The sequence below is a fragment of the Pongo pygmaeus genome, chromosome 5 (assembly GCF_028885625.2).
Source record: "Pongo pygmaeus isolate AG05252 chromosome 5, NHGRI_mPonPyg2-v2.0_pri, whole genome shotgun sequence".
Taxonomy (NCBI): Eukaryota; Metazoa; Chordata; class Mammalia; order Primates; family Hominidae; genus Pongo; species Pongo pygmaeus.
In genome coordinates this window covers 161,376,779-161,401,498 of record NC_072378.2, presented here as the reverse complement: position 1 = coordinate 161,401,498, position 24,720 = coordinate 161,376,779, and the positions used below count along the sequence as shown (strand labels likewise).

Sequence of the window (24,720 nt, the reverse complement as noted above, 5' to 3'; positions counted from 1 at the left end):
CATTAATCTTTCACCGTTAAGTTGATGTTATCTGGAGGTCTTTTGTAGATACCCTTGATCAAGTTAAAGAAGTTCCAGTCTATTCATAGTTTGCTAAGACATTTTATCATGGATGAGTGTTAAATTTTGTCACATTTTCTTCTGCATCTATTGACATAATCATATGATTTATCACTTTTATTCTGTTAACATGTTGGATTACATGGATTGTTTTGTAAATGTTAAGCCAGCCTTGCATTCTTGAAGAGAAGCTTCACTTGTTTGGGATGTTCATCATGTTAATGATTAAAATTTTGTTACATCTTTTTATGTTTCTGTTCACAATACATAATGTGCTATAGTTTCTCACAATATCCTTGTCTACTTTTTTACAACTAGGGTTTTTTTTTTCTCACAAATTGAGTTGAGAAGTGTTTCCCTTCTCCTCTATTTTCTGTAACAGATCGTGAAGAATTGGAATTTTTTTTTAAATAATAAAATTTCTAATGATGCCATCTGGACTTAGAGTGTTCTCTGTGGGAAGTTTATTGATTTATTAATATATATTAACATATTAAAGATTATATACACATGTTGTCTTTAATAGATATCAGATTGGTTAGAAATTCAGTTTATTCACTGTCCAATTTGCTTATTTGTTTTTTTCTAAGGAATTAGTCCATATTATCTAGGTTATTGAATTTGTTAACGTAAAGTTGCTCTCAATATTTGTTTATTAGCTTTAATATCTATCTAAAGGGTCCTATAGCAATGACTCTTCCCTTTTTTTACTTCTGATGTTGACGGTGGTGCTGCCTCCTTTGTCGTCAGTTTAGGCAGAGGTTTATCAGTTATATGGATCTTTCAAAAGAACCAACTTTCTGTTTCACAGATTTACTCAATTGTTTGTCTATATTCTTATACACTGGATTTCACAGATTTTCATTCTTTGCTTCCTTCCACTTACCTTGGATCTTATTTGCTTCTCCTTTTCTAGATGTTTAAGTTATCTTAAATCAACAGTTCTCAAAGTTTTTGGTCTTAAGACCCCTTTAACTCTTAAAAAGTATTGGGGATCCTAAAGAGCTTTCATTTTGTAGTATATACTATGAATATTTATTGCATCTAAAACTGAGAATGTTTTTAAACATAATAGACAATCACACATTTTATTAGCCATCAGAGAGATGTGATCAAACAGTATGCAGCCTCTGGAAAACTCCACTGTACACTTATCAGGAAATAAAAGTGAAATGGCAAATAAAATCTTTTTTTTTAAATTTATTTTTTATTATTATACTTTAGGTTTTATGGTACATGTGCGCAATGTGCAGGTAAGTTACATATGTATACATGTGCCATGCTGGTGCGCTGCACCCACTAACTTATCATCTAGCATTAGGTATATCTCCCAATACTATCTCTCCCCCCTCCCCCACCCCCCAACAGTCCCCGAAGTGTGATGTTCCCCTTCCTGTGTCCATGTGTTCTCATTGTTCAATTCCCACCTATGAGTGAGAATATGCGGTGTTTGGTTTTTTGTTCTTGTGATAGTTTACTGAGAATGATGATTTCCAATTTCATCCATGTCCCTACAAAGGACATGAACTCATCATTTTTTATGGCTGCATAGTATTCCATGGTGTATATGTGCCACATTTTCTTAATCCAGTCTATCATTGTTGGACATTTGGGTTGGTTCCAGGTCTTTGCTATTGTGAATAATGCCGCAATAAACATACGTGTGCATGTGTCTTTATAGCAGCATGATTTATAGTCCTTTGGGTATATACCCAGTAATGGGATGGCTGGGTCAAATGGAATTTCTAGTTCTAGATCCCTGAGGAATCACCACACTGACTTCCACAAGGGTTGAACTGGTTTACGTCCCACCAACAGTGTAAAAGTGTTCCTATTTCTCCACATCCTTTCCAGCACCTGTTGTTTCCTGTCTTTTTAATGATTGCCATTCTAACTGGTGTGAGATGGTATCTCATTGTGGTTTTGATTTGCATTTCTCTGATGGCCAGTGATGGTGAGCATTTTTTCATGTGTTTTTTGGCTGCATAAATGTCTTCTTTTGAGAAGTGTCTGTTCATGTCCTTCGCCCACTTTTTGATGGGGTTGTTTGTTTTTTTCTTGTAAATTTGTTGGAGTTCCTTGTAGATTCTGGATATTAGCCCTTTATCAGATGAGTAGGTTGCGAAAATTTTCTCCCATTTTGTAGGTTGCCTGTTCACTCTGATGGTAGTTTCCTTTGCTGTGCAGAAGCTCTTTAGTTTAATTAGATCCCATTTGTCAATTTTGGCTTTTGTTGCCATTGCTTTTGGTGTTTTAGACATGAAGTCCTTGCCCATGCCTATGTCCTGAATGGTAATGCCTAGGTTTTCTTCTAGGGTTTTTATGGTTTTAGGTCTAACATTTAAGTCTTTAATCCATCTTGAATTGATTTTTGTATAAGGTGTAAGGAAGGGATCCAGTTTCAGCTTTCTACATATGGCTAGCCAGTTTTCCCAGCACCATTTATTAAATAGGGAATCCTTTCCCCATTGCTTGTTTTTGTCAGGTTTGTCAAAGATCAGATAGTTGTAGATATGTGGCATTATTTCTGACGGCTCTGTTCTGTTCCATTGATCTATATCTCTGTTTTGGTACCAGTACCATGCTGTTTTGGTTACTGTAGCCTTGTAGTATAGTTTGAAGTCAGGTAGTGTGATGCCTCCAGCTTTGTTCTTTTGGCTGAGGATTGACTTGGCGATGCGGGCTCTTTTTTGGTTCCATATGAACTTTAAAGTAGTTTTTTCCAATTCTGTGAAGAAAGTCATTGGTAGCTTAATGGGGATGGCATTGAATCTGTAAATTACCTTGGGAAGGATGGCCATTTTCACGATATTGATTCTTCCTACCCATGAGCATGGAATGTTCTCCCATTTGTTTGTATCCTCTTTTATTTCCTTGAGCAGTGGTTTGTAGTTCTCCTTGAAGAGGTCCTTCACATCCCTTGTAAGTTGGATTCCTAGGTATTTTATTCTCTTTGAAGCAATTGTGAATGGGAGTTCACTCATGATTTGGCTCTCTGTTTGTCTGTTATTGATGTATAAGAATGCTTGTGATTTTTGTACATTGATTTTGTATCCTGAGACTTTGCTGAAGTTGCTTATCAGCTTAAGGAGATTTTGGGCTGAGACAATGGGGTTTTCTAGATATACAATCATGTCATCTGCAAACAGGGACAATTTGACTTCCTCTTTTCCTAATTGAATACCCTTTATTTCCTTCTCCTGCCTAATTGCCCTGCCCAGAACTTCCAACACTATGTTGAATAGAAGTGGTGAGAGAGGGCATCCCTGTCTTGTGCCAGTTTTCAAAGGGAATGCTTCCAGTTTTTGCCCATTCAGTATGATATTGGCTGTGGGTTTGTCATAGATAGCTCTTATTATTTTGAGATATGTCTCATCAATACCTAATTTATTGAGAGTTTTTAGCATGAAGGTTGTTGAATTTTGTCAAAGGCCTTTTCTGCATCTATTGAGATAATCATGTGGTTTTTGTCTTTGGTTCTGTTTATATGCTGGATTACATTTATTGATTTGCGTATATTGAACCAGCCTTGCATCCCAGGGATGAAGCCCACTTGATCATGGTGGATAAGCTTTTTGATGTGCTGCTGGATTCTGTTTGCCAGTATTTTATTGAGGATTTTTGCATCAATGTTCATCAAAGATATTGGTCTAAAATTCTCTTTTTTTGTTGTGTCTCTGCCAGGCTTTGGTATCAGGATGATGCTGGCCTCATAAAATGAGTTAGGGAGGATTCCCTCTTTTTCTATTGAATGGAATAGTTTCAGAAGGAATGGTACCAGCTCCTCCTTGTACCTCTGGTAGAATTCGGCTGTGAACCCATCTGGTCCTGGACTTTTTTTGGTTGGTAAGCTATTGATTATTGCCACAATTTCAGCTCCTGTTATTGGTCTATTTAGAGATTTAACTTCTTCCTGGTTTAGTCTTGGGAGGGTGTATGTGTTGAGGAATTTATCCATTTCTTCTAGATTTTCTAGTTTATTTGCGTAGAGGTGTTTGTAATATTCTCTGATGGTAGTTTGTATTTCTGTGGGATCAGTGGTGATATCCCCTTTATCATTTTTTATTGCATCTATTTGATTCTTCTCTCTTTTTTTCTTTATTAATCTTGCTAGCGGTCTATCAATTTTGTTGATCCTTTCGAAAAACCAGCTCCTGGATTCATTAATTTTTTGAAGGGTTTTTTGTGTCTCTATTTCCTTCAGTTCTGCTCTGATTTTAGTTATTTCTTGCCTTCTGCTAGCTTTTGAATGTGTTTTCTCTTGCTTTTCTAGTTCTTTTAATTGTGATGTTAGGGTGTCAATTTTGGATCTTTCCTGCTTTCTCTTGTGGGCATTTAGTGCTATAAATTTCCCTCTACACACTGCTTTGAATGCATCCCAGAGATTCTGGTATGTTGTGTCTTGGTTCTCATTGGTTTCAAAGAACATCTTTATTTCTGCCTTCATTTCGTTATGTACCCAGTAGTCATTCAGGAGCAGGTTGTTCAGTTTCCATGTAATTGAGCGGTTTTGAGTGAGATGCTTAATCCTGAGTTCTAGCTTGATTGCACTGTGATCTGAGAGATAGTTTGTTATAATTTCTGTTCTTTTACATTTATTGAGGAGAGCTTTACTTCCAAGTATGTGGTCAATTTTGGAATAGGTGTGGTGTGGTGCTGAAAAAAATGTATATTCTGTTGATTTGGGGTGGAGAGTTCTGTAGATGTCTATTAGGTCCGCTTGGTGCAGAGCTGAGTTCAATTCCTGGGTATCCTTGTTGACTTTCTGTCTCGTTGATCTGTCTAATGTTGACAGTGGGGTGTTAAAGTCTCCCATTATTAATGTGTGGGAGTCTAAGTCTCTTTGTAGGTCACTCAGGACTTGCTTTATGAATCTCGGTGCTCCTGTATTGGGTGCATATATATTTAGGATAGTTAGCTCTTCTTGTTGAATTAATCCCTTTACCATTATGTAATGGCCTTCTTTGTCTCTTTTGATCTTTGTTGGTTTAAAGTCTGTTTTATCAGAGACTAGGATTGCAACCCCTGCCTTTTTTTGTTTTCCATTTGCTTGGTAGATCTTCCTCCATCCTTTTATTTTGAGCCTATGTGTGTCTCTGCACGTGAGATGGGTTTCCTGAATACAGCACACTGATGGGTCTTGAGTCTTTATCCAATTTGCCAGTCTGTGTCTTTTAATTGGAGCATTTAGTCCATTTACATTTAAAGTTAATATTGTTATGTGTGAATCTGATCCTGTCATTATGATGTTAGCTGGTTATTTTGCTCGTTAGTTGATGCAGGCTCTTCCTAGTCTCGATGGTCTTTACATTTTGGAATGATTTTGCAGTGGCTGGTACCGGTTGTGCCTTTCCATGTTTAGAGCTTCCTTCAGAGCTCTTTTAGGGCAGGCCTGGTGGTAACAAAATCTCTCAGCATTTGCTTGTCTGTAAAGTATTTTATTTCTCCTTCACTTATGAAGCTTAGTTTGGCTGGATATGAAATTCTGGGTTGAAAATTCTTTTCTTTAAGAATGTTGAATATTGGCCCCCACTCTCTTCTGGCTTGTAGGGTTTCTGCCGAGAGATCCGCTGTTAGTCTGATGGGCTTCCCTTTGATGGTAACCTGACCTTTCTCTCTGGCTGCCCTTAACATTTTTTCCTTCATTTCAACTTTGGTGAATCTGACAATTATGTGTCTTGGAGTTGCTCTTCTTGAAGAATATCTTTGTGGTGTTCTCTGTATTTCCTGAATCTGAATGTTGGCCTGCCTTGCTCGATTGGGGAAGTTCTCCTGGATAATATCCTGCAGAGTGTTTTCCAACTTGTTTCCATTCTCCCCTTCACTTTCAGGTACACCAATCAGACGTAGATTTGGTCTTTTCACATAGTCCCATATTTATTGGAGGTTTTGTTCATTTCTTTTTACTCTTTTTTTCTCTAAACTTCTCTTCTCGCTTCATTTCATTCATTTGATCTTTAATCACTGATACCGTTTCTTCCACTTGCTTGAATCGACTACTGAAACTTGTGCATGTGTCACGTAGTTCTTGTGCCATGGTTTTCAATTTAAAGGTGTTTTAACCTCATAGACTGTCTCTGAAGGGATCTCAAGAGACTTCAGGTTTCTCTAGAGCATACTTTGAGAAATGCCATCTTAAGTCATTGATTTTTACATGTTTCTATTTTCTACTAAAAGCATTTGAAGTTATAAAACCCTAAAAACATTCACTGCATCATACAAAGTTTGATATATTGTATTTTTACTATTATTCAGTTCAAAACTTTTCTAAATTCTTTCTTTGACTTATGAAGTATTTGGAAATGTGTTGTTTCATTTTCAGATATTTGATAATTTCCCATTTTTTTTTGTTATTTATATCTCATTTAATTCTATTTTGCTCAAAAACAGACTCTGTATCATTTTAATTCTTTTCAATGTATTGAGACTTGCTGTAGGGCCACATGTATGGTATATATTGGGGAATGCTCCATGCGTACTTGAATGTGTATTCTGCAGTTTGGCATAGTGTTACATAGGTTGACAATTTCCTTTAAAACATATATATTCTTTCTGATTTTTTGTGTATTTTTTCTATTATATTTTGTTTGGGAAGATGAATAACCATACAGAGAGAGACATTAGGATATCTCCAACTCTAATTGTGGGCTTATCTGTTTGTCTCTTCAGTTCTGTCAGTGTTTGCTTCATATATCAGAAGGGCACCTATGAGGGTGCAACCCATTTAGCATTTTTAAGTCTTGATGAATAAACTTTTTTTACTTAAGAAATAACGTTTTCATCGTGGTATTATTTCTTGTAGATTACTTTGGGATTAACATTACCACTCCAGCTTTCTTCTGATTCTTATTTTCATGATACATCATTTTCCACACTTGGTTTTTGAACTAGCTCTTTACAATTAAAGAACATGTATGGTAAAAAGAACATAATTGGGCTTTGATTTTTATTCAGCTGAACAATCTCTGCCTTTTCTGTGCAATGTTTAATCCCTTTATATTTAATATGCTAGGAGTATATCAAATATACTTTCAGTTCAGTTTAAGTCTACCATAATGCTGTGTATTTTCTCTCTTTGCAATATCTTCTTCATTCTTTTTTCTTCCTTTCTTTCCTTCTTTCGGATAAATGGAACATTCTTATTATTATCTATTCCTCTAAGTTTAAATTTTTTCAGTTGCTCTAGGATTTACAATAACCCTCTTTAACTTACCACCTTCAACCATGTGTTTATATTATATAACTTCATGGATAATGTAAGAAACTTAGAACAGTATACTTCCATTTATTTCCTACATTATTTATGTGATTATTATTATTTAGAAATTTTTACTTTTACATATGTTAAAGTAGCAATACATTGCTATCATTTTGCTTCAAGTAGTAAATTATTATCTTTTTGTTTGTTTGTTTGTTTGTTTTGAGTCTTGCTCTGTCACCCAGGCTGGAGTGACAGAAATATTCTCCAGTAATGAAATATTCTCTTAGTGTTTTGTTTATTTTGGGGGAGGCAGAATATGTATTTATATGACATTCATTTTCAAGGGATATTTTTGCTGGATATAACATTCTATGTTAATCTTTTTTATTTTTTTCTATCACTTTAAAGGTTTTTTTTTTTTTTAGGACTTTAAAAAAATTTTATTGTTTTATTTATTTTTCCATAAGTTATTGGGGTACAGTTGGTATTTGGTTACATGAGTAAGTTCTTTAGTGGTGATTTGTGAGATTCTGGTGCACCCATCACCCGAGCAATATACACAGCATCATATTTGTAGCCTTTTATCCCTTACCCCCTTTCCACTCTTCCCCCCAAGTCCGCAAAGTCCATTGTATCATTCCTATGCCTTTTTGTCTTCATACCTTAGCTCCTACATATCAGTGAGAACATACAATATTTGGTTTTCCATTCCTGATTTAATTCACTTAGAATAATAGTTTCCAACCTCATCCAGGTCACTGCAAATGCTGTTAATTCATTCCTTTTTATGGCTGAATAGTATTCCATCAGGAACCACCACATTGCTTTCCATAGTGGCTGTGCTAGTTTACATTCCCACCAGCCATGTAGAAGTGTTCCCTAATCACTGCATCCACGCCAGCATCTACTGTTTTTTGATTTTTTGATTATGGCCGTTTTTGCAGGAGTAAGGTGGTACTGCATTGTGATTTTGATTTGCATTTCCCTGATCATTGGTGATGTTGAGCATTTTTTCATATGTTTGTTGGCCATTTGTATATCTTCTTTTAAGAATTATCTATTCGTGTCCTTAGCCCACTTTTTGTTGGGATTGTTTGCTTTTTTCTTACGATTTGAGTTTGCTGTAGATACTGGATATTAGTCCTTTGTCATATGTATAGACTGTGAAGATTTTCTCCCACTTTGTGAGTTGTCTGTTGACTCTGTTGACTGTTCCTTTTGCTGTGCAAAAGCTCTTTATTTTAATTAGGTCCCAGCTGTTTATCTTTGTTATTATTGTATTTGCTTTTGGGTTATTGGTCATAAAATCCTTGCCTAAGCCAGTGTCTAGAAGGGTTTTTCCAATGTCATCTTCTAGAATTTTTATAGTTTCAAGTCTTTGGTTTAAGTCCTTAATCCATCTTGTGTTGATTTTTTATAAGGTGAGGGATGAGGATCCAGTTTTATTCTCCTACATGTGGCTAGCCAATTATCCCAGCACCATTTGTTGAAAAGGGTGTCCTTTCCTCACTTTATGTTTCTGTTTGCTTTGTTGAAGATCAGTTGGCTGTAAGTATTTGGGTTTATTTCTGAGTTCTCTATTCTGTTCCATTGGTCTATGTGCCTATTTTTATACCAGTACCACACTGTTTTGGTGACTATGGCCTTATAGTATAGTTTGAAATCAGGTAGTGTGATGCCTCCAGATTTGTTATTTTTGCTTAGTGTTTCTTTGACTATGCGGGCTCTTTTTTGGTTCCATATTAATTTTAAAATTGTTTTTTCTAACTCTGTGAAGAATGATGGTATTTTGATGGGGACTGCATTGAATTTGTAGATTGCTTTTGGCAGTATGCTCATTTTCACAATATTGATTCTACCCATCCATGAGCATGGGATGTGTTTCCATTTGTTTGTGTCATCTATGATTTCTTTCAGCAGTGTTTGGTAGTTTTCCTTGTAGAGGTCTTTAGACTCCTTTGTTAGGTGTATTCCTAAGTATTTTATTTTTTTTACAGCTCCTGTAAAAGGGATTGAGTTCTTAATTTGATTCTCCACTTAGTCATTGTTGATTGGTAAAAGAGCTACTTATTTGTATACATTAATCTTGTATCTGGAAACTTTACTGAATTCTTTTTATCAGTTCTAGGAGCTTTTTCTGACCAGCATAGTTTCTGACGAGAAGGCATCAGTCATTTTTACCACTATTCTTCTGTGTAAACATATATTTTCTCCTTCTGGCTTCTAATAAGATTTTTCTTGTTGCTTCAAGTATTTTTTTCTGTCCCAATATCTCTTTCCTCTCTTGTGACTTGCTTTACACATATATGAAATCTTTGATATTTTCATAGATATTCTTGAGGCTCTGTTTCTTAATTTTTTCAGTCTTTGTATGTGTGTGCTGCAGTTTCTATCACTTCTATTGAATTATTTTCCAGTTAACTTTTTCTTCTGTAATGTCTAACCTGATGGTAAGGGTATCCAGTAAATTTTTCATTAAACACGTACTTTTTTAGTTATTTAATTTCTATTTGGTTATTTTATAATTTTCCTCTCTTGATATTATCCATTTGTTTCTTTCATGTTCATGTTTTCTTTAAATCCTTGAACACAATTACGATATATATATTTCAAATCTTCTTGCCAGTTTCTTCATTTTGGGGTTTATTTGTATTGAGTGCTTTTTCTCCTGGTTATGGATCACACTAAAGGCTTTTTGTATGTCTGGTAAAGTTATAAATTTAGGTCACACATTGTGGATGCCACATAACTGAGCAACTGGATTTTGTTGTTTGCCTCTAAAGAGGGTTGAATTTTCTTCTGGCAATCAGTTAATTTACTTGGAGATCATGTTGATTTTTTTAGACTTGCGTTTCAGCTTTACTATGCTGTTTCTGGAGTGGCCCTTTATTATAGGAATAAACTAATCCTACTCCCAAAGTTTGGCTTTATGTGGTGACTACTGAATGCCCAATATGTTCAGCGAGGTCTCTCCTCTGGCTGGTCAGAACTCAAATATCCCCCAGTGCTATGTGAGCTCTGGCATCTCCATTGAGCTCACTGTTCCCCTGCAGTTTTTCTTTCCCCAGTAGCTGTTCTTTATCCTACTTTCTCTCTGGAACCTCTACCTGTGCATATGCAGCTTTCTATTTAGCCAAAGACTTGAGGACTTTTCTATGGACATTCCTGGAGCTGCTTTCCTCCACAAATCCTTTCATGTTATTACCTAGCCTAGAAAATCTCAGCTGTTTTAGTAATCCCAACTCCAGTCTCCTTCCTCAGTTCAGAAAGACTGCTGTGGTCAGCTTGGGCTCCATCTCCTTGTTCTTCAGCCCAGGAAGAGTCTCCAGGAACAAACCCAAGGTAGTTCTTGGGTTGATCTCATTTGATTCCCTTTCTAAATTATTTCAGTTTATCTGTTCCCAATATGTAAAAACAGTGTTTTCCATATATTGTATACTCATTTATGGAAGAAAGGCTGTCCTTGTTAGACCTGGTTTTCTGTTCATCTAATGGCCTCTTTCGCTTTTCAGCATCTGTGTATCCTGCTTTTGTTCTTCATGTCCCAGCAACCCATATCCTTTCAGACCACTGGTGCTCAGGACCCACTGTGTTTATACAGGTCAGAATATATATATATTTATGTTATATATATTCTAAAATACACACACATATGTGTGCATATATATACACACACATATGTGTGTGTATATATATTCATACTTATATATATAAAGTATATTTACTTGTGACCCAAGACAAAAATAGCAAATTCAACTTTCATTTCAGGAGTTGGAGGTTAAAATGATAGATTTCTATGGTAGAAATATTGCATTGATATTTAGTGGGCATTGTGGAATGGTACTCTTTCTAAGCATTTGCTCATATGTACTCCTGAGCTTTCAATTAATGTGACCTCATCACCTCCAGATATCCTCCTGCATCCATAAAACTACTCAGGAAAAATAGCCAGCCTAAAATTTCTCTTCTTGCAGGCCCTTTCTTCAAAAGCAAGATTCTTGAGACATTTTTCTACACATTCTGGGTCTAAGAGAAATTTGGTCCTAGGAAGTTGGCTTGAAGCATGAAGCATGGCTCTTTTAACAGAAATTTCAGTTGGCTGATGCCCCTCTTACAGTAAAAATCAAAGACATACGCATCTGGGTAGTTTTCTGGGGTCTTCTGGTGCCAGTGTGGTGTCATAGATGACCAAGACTGACACTTCTTTCCTGTGGTGGTGGTGGAGGATGTACCTCGGTAGCTCTGTCCATCACCATGGTAGCAGTCCTGGACCACAGGGGTTAGCTCAGGTGGTGCTGAAATTAAAATAAAATAAATCAAGCTTAACAATTACTGAAAAAAAAGAAGCATGAAGCAATTTTTGACAAAAACAGTACAGTAGCCTCTGAGAATTATGACTGTTCTCTTTTCTGTATTACAGACAGATTAACATAAAAATAGATTTATAGCATTTTAGAACATTAATAAGTTCCTAGTAATATTTCATTTAAAACCTGGGTGGGAAAGAACAGATAGAGTACTTATAATTGGAAATTGCACTTATGTGTAAGCTCTATTTTATGGATCCCTACTGAGTGTTCATGAGAACATGAGGGCAGATGAGAGGAGGATGCATTCGGCAGTGCAGGCTGTGGGTGGTGAGTGGCTGTCAGTGGGGGGCAGACATGAAACCTTTGCACATTTCTCTAGATCCTTCCTCAGACAAAGCCAAAGACCAAAGCTTCTGGGTGATAGGGCAGGAGATGCTCCTGCATCTAGGCCTGCAGGCAAAGATCCACAGCTTCTCAGAGAGTGGTGGAGGCAAAAATCTTATTCCCTTGGAGAAGTTACAGTGAATCCTCCTGTGCCCAATATCCTGTGTTGCAATGAAGCAGAGGCCTACTACTCTTTCTTTCCAAACCCACCACAGGTACAAGTTCCATCAGAAGGAGGCACAAGAACACTGAAAAATCACTACTTTCAAAGCCGAGCTGTGCTCAACTGGCCTAAGAGGGAGGTAGACCAGGGAGATAAGTATTCTCCTACGTCCACCAAAAAGTAAGCATTCAGTAACAAGAAACAGCCGAGTGTCAATGGGGTTAGATTATGTGTATAAAGATATCTCCTCTGTAGTACAGGCATGCAGTGACTGTTGAAATCTGGGAATGGATAGGAACACAGAGAAAACTCTTCAGCACCCCAGGCCCCACTCTAAGTAAAAGATAGCAGCAGCACATCACTGGAGGAATTTATATCTGTGGTGCACTTAAGGTAAAACTAGCAATCCCAAATCCCAAATTCAGTTAAACTAGTGACTACATTGATTCAATTATCCACAACATGTATTTGCAAGAGAAGGGTGTCTGTTTCAAAGTATAAATAATATTTCCTGTAACCTCTACTGTTCTTCTATTTATAATGTGTAGTGTTTGATTAAAGAATTACAAGACACACCAAAAACCCAAGGGAGGAAAAAAAGCCACTGTTGAATAATAAAGCAATCCAGAGAGCCAGCCTTAGAGAAGATGCCATCTGGAAACTATCAGATTGGGACTGTGTGATACCTACGTTAATATGTTAAAGGATCTTGTAGTAACAGTGGACAGTATGCATGGATAGGTAGAGAATTTCAGCAAAGAGATGGAAACTATAGAAAAGAGTAACATGAAAATGCTAGAAAAAAAGTCATAATATCAGAGATGAAGAATTCTCTCAATGGGCTGAGGAGATGACTAGACACAACTGAAAAAATAATCCATAAACTTGGAAATAGGTTACCAGAACTTATCCAAACCAACACAAAGAATGAAAAAGAGTTACTGAAAAAAAAGGAGAACAAGCTTACAAGATTTATGAAACAACGTGAATGTTGTGGGTACTTAGAGTCCCAAAAGGAAAATACAGAGAGAGAAAAGTGCAAAAAGAAACATTTGAACAGATAATGGCTATGAATTTTACAAGGACAATGAAAATCAACAATCTAGGCTGGGCACGGTTGCTCACACCTGTACTGTCAGCACTTTGGGAGGCCAAGGTGATGAACCGTCTGAGGTCAGAAGTTTGCGACCAGTCCGGCCAACATGGCGAAACTCTGTCTCTACCAAAAATACAAAAATTAGCTGGGCCTGGTGGCACATGCTTGTAGTCCCAGCTACTCAGGAGGCTGAAGCAAGAGAATCACTTGAACCTGAGAGGTGGAGGTTGCAGTGAGCCGAGATTGCGCCACTGCACTCCAGCCTGGGTGACAGAGTGAGGCTCCATCTTAAAAAAAAAAAAAAAAAAAAAAAAAAAAGAGAGAAAAAAGAGAAAAGAAAAAATCAACAATCTACAAATCTAGGAACTCAGAATACCTCAAGCAGATTAAACACAAGGAAATTAATAATAAACACATCATAGTCAAACTGTTGAAAAACAAAGATGAGAAAATCTTAAAGGTAGTCAGAGAAAAATGACCTATTGAAAACATAGGAACAAAGATCAGATTACTAGTCAAACTATTTAAAACAGAAGATAATGGAACATCATCATTAAAGTGTTGCAAGGAATGAAACTCTCAACCCAGTATCTACATTCAGCAAAATTACTTTTAAAAACTGAAGGTAAAATACTTTTTCAGACACTCAAAATTTGAAAGACTTCAGCAGTAGCAGACCTGTGCTACAAAAAATGCTAAAGGTTGTTTTTCACAGAAAGAAACTGACACCAGATGGAAATTGAGATCTACCCCAATAGATGAGAAGCACCAGATATGGTAAAATAAATAAAGAAAGAAAATATTTAAAATGGTTTTATTCTTGATCACTTTAAAACACAACTATTAGGGCAAAAATAGTGTCAATGTATTGTGAGATGTGTAACATAGTAAAAGTAAGCTTCTATTACAAAGAGTAATAGTATAGCATTTTGGGAGGGTGGAAGTAGAACTGCAATGATGTAAGGTTTTTATATGTCAAGTAGAATTATATCATTTGAAGGTGGAATGTGAAAAGTAAAAAATGTATATTATAAACATTGTGGAAAATACTAAAACCATTAAAAATTAATTTACTAAGTGAGTAGTGGAGATAAACTCAATCTAAATGAAAGCAGAAAAAGATGAAAAAAGGAACAAAATTTAAATGGGACAAAGAGAAATAACTAGATGGTAGATGTAAATTCAACTCTATTAACAATTGCATTAATGCAAATGGTTTGAACATCTCAATTTAAAAGCTGAGGTAAATTTAAAAGATATATCATACAAATTTAAAAGATATATCATACAAATACTAGTGAACATAGAGCTGTGAGACTGTATTTATATCACCATAAAGAGAGTTCAGAACTTCAGAAAAAGGAATATTCCCAGAGATAAGAAGAAACATTACGTAAAGATAAAGGGCTCCTTTCGTCTAGAAGACATAACAATCCTAAATACATATGTGCCTAACAACAGAGCTTCAAAATATACAAAACAGAGTTACGATCTAAAAGAGAAATAGACTAATTTACAGTTAAAGTTGGACACATCACTATTCATCCACAGTAGTCAATGAAGGAGGAGACAGACAATCAGTAAGGATACAGAAGAACACCAGCAACCAACTTCACCTAAATGACCTTGAGGGAACACCCCACCCAACAACCACAGAAGACACATTCTTTTCAAGAGCACATGAAACATTCACCAAGATGACTATATTCTGAACCATAAAACAAACCTCAACAAATCTAAAAAAAACTGAAATCATACAGGGCACACTTTCTGACCACAATAGCATTAAACTAACAAAGCTACTGTATATTGTGATGATGCCACTGGTATACAAAAATAAGGAGAGCACTTGGGCCCTCAGTAAGCTCCCATACCCTTGCTTACCTGTGGGATCCAACTGTTCCGTGGATACTGGGGAGGAGTCACAGGACGGTATCTTACAGTACTCCCACCGCACTTGGCTATTGGTTGTATAGCACCATGGGGCCTTTTCTCCATCAGGATTGCGGCAGTAGTTTTCATCCAAATTTCTGAAAAAGAAGTGATTGTGAGTTTAGCTTTCCAAAAAGAAAAAAGTCTGGGGAACCACACTTTGAGAACAACTGTTACGGGAAAAAATGTGCTAAAGTTCATTTCCTTTACTTATGACTAGATCAGTTTTTCTTCCAGAATACTTTATCCTGCGTTCCTACAGTAACTAAAACTAAGGCAAAGTCAATGGGATTTCACATTCCATAGCAGCAGAATGAGACAGGAGGGGACTTACTTGCAGGGAAAATTTTCTGGTGTCCTGTTATGTGTTTGAGGGGTCTGTGCACTCCAGCGCTGACAGGTGTGCCCGGACACAGTAACAGCCACATTCCCGCGATAGTTTTCACCTGTTCCCTTCAGACACTGGTAGGTGGGACCAGAAGATGGTGGAGGTGTTGCTTGAATGGGCAAAATAAATTACAATGAATATATATATTTTTTGAGATGGAGTCTCGCTCTGTCGCCCAGGCTGGAGTCAGTGGCACGATTTCAGCTCACTGCAACCTCCGCCTCCTGGGTTCAAGTCATTTTCCTGCCTCAGCCTCCCGAGTAGCTCGGACTACAGGTGTGTGTCACAATACCTGGCTAATTTTCTTGTATTTTTAGTAGAGGTGGGGTTTCATCATATTGGCCAAGTTGGTCTTGAACTCCTGACCTCGTGATCCGCCCACCTCGGCCTCCCGAAGTGCTGGGATTACAGGCGTGAGCCACCGCGCCCAGCCCTACAATGAATAATTTTAAAATAGAGAATACACAGATGGATGTTAAGGAGGATGGCTGCGAGGTGCTCTGGCCTGTCTTGGCTTCTGCTCAGCCTCTCTTGGAATCTGGCACTTGAAAACTGTTTCATGTTTTCAGATGAAATCAATTTAGTAGCATCTATGCCTATGAGACCCTTTCACAAGGAACTCCTTCAGAGAAAGACCCTTGGGTAGATGCTTCTTTCTATGTTCTCTTTGCTCAGTTCTTCCTACCTGGTAAGTATCAACACGTGTCATCTCACACCCCGAATTCTCACATACACCAGAGGTCCACTCTCTTTCCTGAAGAATAAATTATTCACTGAGTAGACATGACTGAATCGCACCCAACATGCCATAAAAGCCAAACAACAGGGAAAGAGTCCATGGAAAGAAGGCAAAAAACACCTCCAAGGAAAAGTGTGTGCATCCAGAAATCAAGATATTCTTGAGGAAAAAAAGATGACAAAAAGAGAAACTGAAAAAAAAGAGAAATTAATATTCATAAAAAGGGAGAATGCCTGAGGAACTTCCGCTTTCAAAGGACACATGCCAGAGGAAAGGAGGGGAGGCCAACCCTCACTGAATCCTTTTTAACCTTTCATGCCTGTATTTGTCTTAGTGTGTAATCCTTTGCTTCAAATTCTCAGAGGGGAAAATATGATAAAATTGTTTACTCCACATCATTTCTACTAGGTCTGCCATTTCATCTTCTCCTCCTGAACTCTTCCCCACCCCCACCCCTCACCCTCTGCTCCCCAAGGTGGAAAAACTGGACACCCACAGACCTGAACATTGTAAACAAAGACACTCTTTGTTTACAAAACAACTATTAGAACTCTGGTTGAAAATGAAATCCATGTGTCAGAGAGCATGGGTCTGATTTCCCTTTAGCACAGAGAGAATAGGATGAACAACACCCAAAGCCTACATTTCAGTGAACTCCTGAGGCAGAAGTTTCAGTTGCAAAGAAAGAAAAACATGATAAATGGACGCTCTGATCAATCACCTACAGTAACCAATAACCATAACTGTTTTAAACCAGCAATAAAATAAAGACCAATAACATCCCATAGGACTTGTAGGTCACTTTTCAGAGGCTGCACTCAGGCAGTGACACGTTTTCTTTTGATTTCAAGAACAGGGCAGGTCACAATCCTGGAATCTGGGTGTGCTCCATACTCACTGCAGCGGGGGATGTCGCAAAGTTCCCAGCGCTTGTTGGGGTCGGTGGTGAAACACCAAGGCCGTGGCTCCCCATCGGGGTTACGACAGTAATTCTTCTTCAGGTTCTTGTTTGGAAATCTGAATGGACAAGAAAGATTTTAGTAGCGCCGAACATTTACGTTCATGGATGAGACTCTTTTTCAAGAGCAAACATTGAGCACCTGCTGTGTTCCAGGCACAGTGGGGCATGGAGGAGGTAATCGGACGAAGGCTGTGTTCAGAGATGGCAACTAGGAAACAAGGTTGGCCCCGTATTCCACGGACTTTCTTTTTCTGTTTTGTTTTTAGAGACAGAGTCCCACTTATTGCCCAGGCTTGCCTTGAACTCCTTGAACTCACTCAAGCAATCCTCCCGCTTCAGCCCTTTAGGTAACTAGGACTACAGGCATGTGCCACCATTCCCAGCTGCCAAGCACTGTTTTTCTAACAGTTTACATGTGTAAAAATCTCTCAACAGAATCAGTGACCTTATCATTGTGGCCATCTGGAAAATTGATGTAAGCAAACTCCAGTTATTCAACCACAAATAATAGCAGTCTTTAAAATGCAAAGTGCTCCCTGCCTAAAGATACTCATCTGGTACCTAATAGAGCCAAGAAATGGGCATCTTCATAACTTAAAGGAATGGTCCTTCTGGTCTACCAGGCTCTGCTCCCACCAGCCTTGAAGCTTAGAAAAACCGAGAGGAGAAGCTGTGCTCCTGCAAGTGTCTCACCATGCAGTATGGGGCTGGATCCTTCCTCAGTGGGGCCCAGTGGCTAGGGCTGTTGGATGCACTCCATGCCTGCTGGCCCTCTGCGTTTATTTATTCCCTCTCTGAGATTGTAAATGCTTACCAGGATGGAAAGAGGAGCCAGCAGTGGCTTAGGCAATCCTCTTCTCCTTCTGGTTTCCTGGAAGTGCCTTTACCCAGTTTTGGACCCTTAGGCCTTTCCTGTATTTCTCCTTTGAAGGAAAATGGCAGCTGCTGTGTTTTAAGTTGGCTATTTGGAATGGGAGGTGTACAAATTCAGTAGAGCTGCTTTCCACCGTGGAATCTGTGGCTCATCCTCACTACTGCATTCTTGAAAGCCCTGGTATGGCCCTGTAGTCATCATAGAATGAAGAGGAAGACCAGAAGCGACTGTGGAATGGGAGGTGTTTTCCAGCACAATTAATGTGAAATAGAATACTCACAAAACCTTATTCTAGGAACCATCATGACTTTCTAGAGCAAGAAGCTGATTCTCATTTTAAATTCATGGTCCCCTTAGAGAATCTGATGGAAGTTATGAATCCTCATTCCAGAAAAATGCACTGATGTAAATACACATAAAACATCAGGGATTCAAAAATCCATGACGTCTGCTCATAGGTCAAAGGTTGGGAGACTTGAATCTCGTTGGTACAAAGGGAAAAGAAAGACAAGGAGTAAAGGGAAAAGAAAGACAAGGAGTAAAGAGAAAAGGAAAATATTTGGAAAATACATCAGCAACGTGTGTGTGTATTTCTCAAGACAGATGTTAATGTATTCATACCGACATTAGTGCTTGAATGTGTGTGCACATCAGCTGAGGATCTGGTTATTATTCAAATCAGATTCAGAGGGTGTGACATTCTGGATTTCTAAAAAACTCTCAGAAAACATCCCTGCTGCTGACCCATGGACCACATTTTGAGCAGCAAAAATGCGTATTTCACTTGCAATATTGTGGAAGGAGGTTAGGTTTGAAATTGAAAGTATCAGGCATTCACTTCTTGAGGAATGCCAAAATATCTAAATGACAGAAAATGTCTGATAGAGCTGCAGAGCCTTAAACATGGAATGTTTTTCCCAGTGAGACTTACTTGGAAGGAATGTATCCGTGAGCGTGTGGGCTCTGAGAGTCCCAGGCCTGGCATTCCAGTCCAGACATGGTCTTGGAAATTTTGCCGTCATAATTTTCTCCACTGCAATGCATACATGCCTCTGGACAGGGCGTGAAGGAAGGACAGAGAGGAAGAAGAAAACTGAAATGGATGAAGCAAAATAGAGAGTAAAAACCAGAATCCTACTCACTTAAGTGCGACTTGCCTCTCATTCCGATGTAATTCACAACAGGCACTTGGCAATAAAATTGGCAATAAGGACTCAGGATTTTCTAGCATAATCCAAATGTCATTTTCCTTTTAAACTGTAACATTCACATATTTTAGTCAATACCCCCTCAACTATTGTAGTCATAACCAAGTTCAGAATTTCCGTGATGCCGTGTCCTTAGATGAGGATGCACAGGCCAATGGGGAGCCAGGGGTGCCTATATTCTCAGGAGTCTACGTTCTCCATTAGGAGTTTTCAATATTTGGCATCTTCATTTCAATAATGATCTTTAAAACTTTGTATGAAATTATTCTGATCATTCCGCAGACTGCTGAATGACCTGGTACCATCTCAGGGTTTTAGTCTGGAGTTTTTGTTTATGCTCATGGCCTCACGGAGAACAATATTCACCTGAAGTGACAGCGCTTCTCTTTTTATGTTGTTGAGAAGCATGATTGGCTCTGTTTTGCAAAATTATTCACAAACTTAAACTTTGATTCAGAATTATTGAAGTAACATGGTGAGGCAGAGTAATATGTGACTTAAATTTTATGGAGTACTAAGGAAAACAGGGGCAGACTTAATATAAAAGTGATGCATTGGTGGTGCTTAAGGGCAAATACCTATAACATGGTGTACAAATAAAGGATCCCCATGATTCAAATAGGTGGAAGTGATGGGAGAACTGAGTTGTCACACAGTACCATATCCATACTGTCACACAAATCTCACCTTTATTCATTCCCTTTTGCACTAATAAATGTAGCCAGAAATGTGAAACGATGACAGTTTTTTCAGTAGGATTTTTTTTTTAATTTTTTAGCATTGACCTTTGAGGTGCACTATTAAATTGGTCAGTCCATTAAAATAATGGATTGCTGATTTAAAAACTGGTTCCTTGCTTAGCTTCAGCAAAACAGCAGAGTCTACCGCATTAAATGTATATTGTTTATTTGATTTTTATTGACTTTGTTGTTTTATTTTAACTACTTAATTGCAAATCTGTCTTGGGGTTAACACTGTGTAAGAGTTTTAAGCATAAGAAGTTTGTACTTAGAGTTTAGATGTAGTTTTATATTTGTACATGTTGATGTAACATTTTAATAAAAATAATTCAGGTCTTCTGGGCATGGTGGCTCACGCCTGTAATCCCAGCACTTTGGGAGGCTGAGGCAGGCGGATCACCTGAGGTCGAGAGTTCAAGACCAGCCTGACCAACATGGAGAAACCCTGTCTCTACTAAAAATATAAAATTAGCCAGGCATGGTGGCACATGCCTGTAATCCCAGCTACTTGGGAGGCTGAGGTAGGAGAATCTCTTGAACCCGGAGGAGGAGGTTGTGGTGAGCCGAGATCGCACCATTGCACTCTAGCCTGGGCAACAAGAGCAAAACTCTGTCTCAGAAAAAAAAAAAAAAAATTCAGGTTAATTCTGGGGTTTTGCTCCTTTCCGAGAGGTGAATACATTACTCAATTATTAATAATATCCGTGTGGGAAGGGGCTTTACAACAAATTATTTTACAGGTGAAGGGCAGAAATGAAAACATTTTCTAGAGCCACTCCTGACCTTCACACTCGGGAATGTCGCAGTAGTCATATCTGTGTTCTGGATCAGTAGTATAGCACCAGGGCCCCTGTGCATCGTTGTCTGGATTCCTGCAGTAGTTCTCCTCCAGTCCCTCTGAGGGGTGTGTAGCAGGTGAGAATCTGGAGAGGATGGAAAAGAAGCACTTAGACTATATTCTAAAAATCAGCTTGCTATTAGCAAGGCAGAAGGAGATGCTCTCGATTCCCATCTGAGATTGTCATCCAAATGCATTTCAGCTGGGTGCTGCAGCATTTGTGTGGTCAGATTTTCAATTTCTCTATTGATAGGCCGCTTCTGGCACAGTAGCTAATATTACCATTGCTACTGTGACAGCCAAGTCTTAGACAGAGAGCCAAAATATTTTTATTGCACAGTCAGGAGAAATATAAAGGCCTCAAAAGCCTGTCATGGTCTTAATTCATTCCAAACACCTGCTTTTGTCGGTTACCCTTTTCTCTCTAAAAATTTTCATAGTTAATACCATTTTGTCCATGTGAACTATGTGCCAGGAATTCCACTAACATCTTTCTACACGTTCTCTCTTTTAGTCCTAATAAAAAAAACCATTTGAGGAAGGTGTTATTATCCCTATTTTACAGATGAGAAGACTGAGTGGCAACGTAAAACAAAACAAAACAAAACTTGCCTAAGCATAAATAGCTATGAAGAAGCAGATCAAGAATTCCAAGTTGATCTGTCTGATTCCAAAGTCCTAGTTTTCTCTGAAATGCAACTTGAATTATTGAGGATGGAGGAGGGATTTAAGCTTATTTTCAGTTCTAGAGATGAGTTGCTGTATAGAGACAACCATTTAGATGAAAATCACAAGACTTACAGTCTAGAAAGGCAGGTTTTATTTCTGGTTCTTCTGTGAACCTATTTTGGGTAACCCCCACCCCCCGAGACCTCAGTTCCCTCATAAAGATGAGCCTAGACTACCTCATAAAAGTGGCCCAGAGTGTCTCCATGGCCCTCGATAGTCTCTAACTTCGCCATTTGGTTGAATCAGTTTTCATTAACTCACAGGGAATATTTGATCTGCTCATCTCATAGGGATATAGCAAAGGCAATTTGTTGAGTGTTGGGGGAATGGATAAAGGTGAGTAACAGGCATTAAGTTCCTATTTGATAAGCATCATTACTGAGAACTTAATGCCACCTAACACCAAACTGGGAAAAGTACAAAAAAATGCACTAAAATAAGTAATAGGCAAGTTGCGACATTTGAATTTCACGTATTTTCATTTTCATTTTTATATTTTATTTACTATTTTGCTCCACAATTTGAGTCGAACGTGTGATGAGAGTTCTAACTTGATATGTTTACTTCAGTCCCAAACATAGTCATCTTTGGTCTTTTCTCAGATTTGGCCTAAAACTCGTAGTTTCATTGATTTTTTTTAACTAGGCATTCTTCTACGTTCTAGGTCTTCAAGAAACCTCCGTACCCAAGAAAAAATAGAAAGCAACCATGTTCTACTATGGTGCCAAAAATAGTTGAACATCGACTTCAAAAAGATTCTTTCTGTCTGCTTATTCACATATTCTGGTTTGAATTAAAAGTGATGAAATTATCCTAAATACAGTTGGCCCTCTGTATCCATGGGTTCCACATCCAAAAATTCAACCAACTGTGGATGGAAAAAACTTGAAAAAGATGAGAGAAAATAACAATATGACAATAAAACATAATACAAATAAAAACAATACAGTATAACAACGATTACATAGCATTTACATTATATTAGGGATTATACAAGAGAAGGTATGTAGGTTATATGCAAATACTGCACCATTTTATATAAGGGACTTGAGAAGCATGGATTTTGGTAGCCACAGGGGTCCTGGAACCAATCCCTCACAGACACAGAGGGACAACTTTACAGTAGATGAACACAAAGATGAAAGGGAAAGTCTTACCTAGGTCTGTGGGGAGAAGTGGAACTCCATTTTTGACAGGTGATGCCATTTTTTGTTTTGGACATCGTCCCTCTGTAGTTCTTTCCATTCCCAGTCTTGCACTCTGAAAGATACACTGAAGGGAAGTCCACACAGTGGTCAAAGTCTTTCACAAGACACCACATGAAGGTCTGCACAGCATAGTCACATTGAGAAAAAGATCTCATGCACCAGACCCCCCCTGTTTCTGCTTTCTAAAAGATCATCTTTTGCATCTGCAAAAAGGCTGCAGTAAACTGAGCCATTCCATACTTTGATTCATGTATTCAAATGCTACTTATGAGCTCTCTGTGTATCGAGCCCCACCAGGATGCTGGGGACACACGGGGCACAGTGCAGCCAGAGGCTTGGCCGTCATGGAGCTCGCATTCTAGTGGAATCAGGCAGGGGGGTTACAGGAAATATTCAAGGAAACAATATAAAATGAGATCACTTAATGATGATACATGTTACATACATGATGAGACAGAGTGAGAGAATGGGGAAAGGGCTTTTTAGATGGGGGAATGGCAGGCTTTTCAGAGGCTGAAAGAGATCCAACCCACTTCTATTTCTTCAGGCTCCCAGTGATATGAAAAAGTGCCAAACAGGTCTATAAAATTGTGGTCTACTGTAAATGGTTTGCAGTAAAATTTCTCAACCAGCTTCCACTCAACCAACTCACCAGTTAGACAATGGGCCCTCTCCTGTGTTTAAAACAGTCCGGTGCCCACCTGGGTCCACATGCAGCTGGCAGGTGTTTGCTAGTGTGCCCACCCATGTCTGTTCCCCCCACGTGAGTTATGTGCTTACAACGAGTCATTTCTTTGCATTTTCCAACTTTCTTACATTTATATTTAATTAAAGATGATCTAAACTGATAAATGAATGTAAAAAGAAACAAAGCTCTTTTTTGTTTGGTTTTTAACTAAATTAAATGTTTTTAACAAGTTGAAACATGAATCATTTAAAAAATTGCTATCAAATCTATGGAGGGCAATCCACTCACATAGTTGACTATAAAGCTTGAGGAGGAATTCACAAAAATCTAAAGGTTTTACACATTCAGATTGATTAATAAATGTCAAGATATGGTCCACTTAAAAAATAAGGAAAGTAATTATTGTAGATGTTGCACTAGAGCATAGTTTATGCAGGAAATGCACCAGAGACCTTCTACTGGTAACCCCATATTCGAAGAAAAAAAGCCTCTGCTCTACATCAAAAGGTGTCAAGTACACTTGTGTTTTCAATGAAAATATAAAATGTTTAAGGTATATTTGCACCATCATTTAAGGTTGCCCACTTTAGCCATTTTCTAATTCATTGATCAATCACATGGGGAAAGTACTCCTAACATACCTACAGCAAACTAATGCTTTTAACCCAATACTACATATTATGATTGCAAGTACATCTTCATTGGGACATAGTATTACAGTAGACATAAGACACTCATCAAAAGTGTAAACTGAAGGTACTTTGTGAAAGGGAGGTCTAGGGGTCAAGGAAGATTTGCAAAGGAGGTGATGATTGAGCTGACACCTAGGAGATAAGAAGGAGCTGGCACAGCAGGACAAAGGTGAAGGGGGTCCCAGGCAGGAGGGCGTGTGCTTGGGGTGGTGAAGGAAGAGAAGTAAGGCCAGTGTAGAAAAGTTTAGCAAGCCAAGCAAACAGCAGCCGGGGGTTACTTAAATAATGCCGGGCCCTAGCACATTTGGGAAGTCTTTGGGCCTTATTTTAAGGGCACTAGGAAGGGCTTTAAACAGGGAAGTTACATTTCTTAGAGATCATGTGTACAGCTACAAGTAGCCCCAACCAGTGGCGATAGGGTCTTGGACTCGGTGAAGGCAGTGTGGCTGGTGGCAAGTGGCAGAAGTAAATGTGATCTAACACTGACTGTTCCTGGCAAAACCCTGGCA

The 24,720-nt window shown here is 38.2% G+C and overlaps 1 protein-coding gene across 1 annotated transcript in view; it reads right to left on the bottom strand.

The window, feature by feature from the left end:
- PLG (plasminogen) overlaps nt 1–24,720 on the bottom strand; it is a 57,838-nt gene that overhangs the window by 26,109 nt on the left and 7,009 nt on the right. The window contains exons 4-10 of the mRNA XM_054491746.2: nt 22,781–22,895; nt 20,840–20,979; nt 19,040–19,160; nt 17,172–17,290; nt 15,481–15,643; nt 15,099–15,244; nt 11,397–11,556 (exon numbers count right to left, since the gene is read on the bottom strand). Coding sequence (XP_054347721.1) covers nt 11,397–11,556; nt 15,099–15,244; nt 15,481–15,643; nt 17,172–17,290; nt 19,040–19,160; nt 20,840–20,979; nt 22,781–22,895 — 964 coding nt within the window. The remainder of the gene's footprint in view (nt 1–11,396; nt 11,557–15,098; nt 15,245–15,480; nt 15,644–17,171; nt 17,291–19,039; nt 19,161–20,839; nt 20,980–22,780; nt 22,896–24,720) is intronic.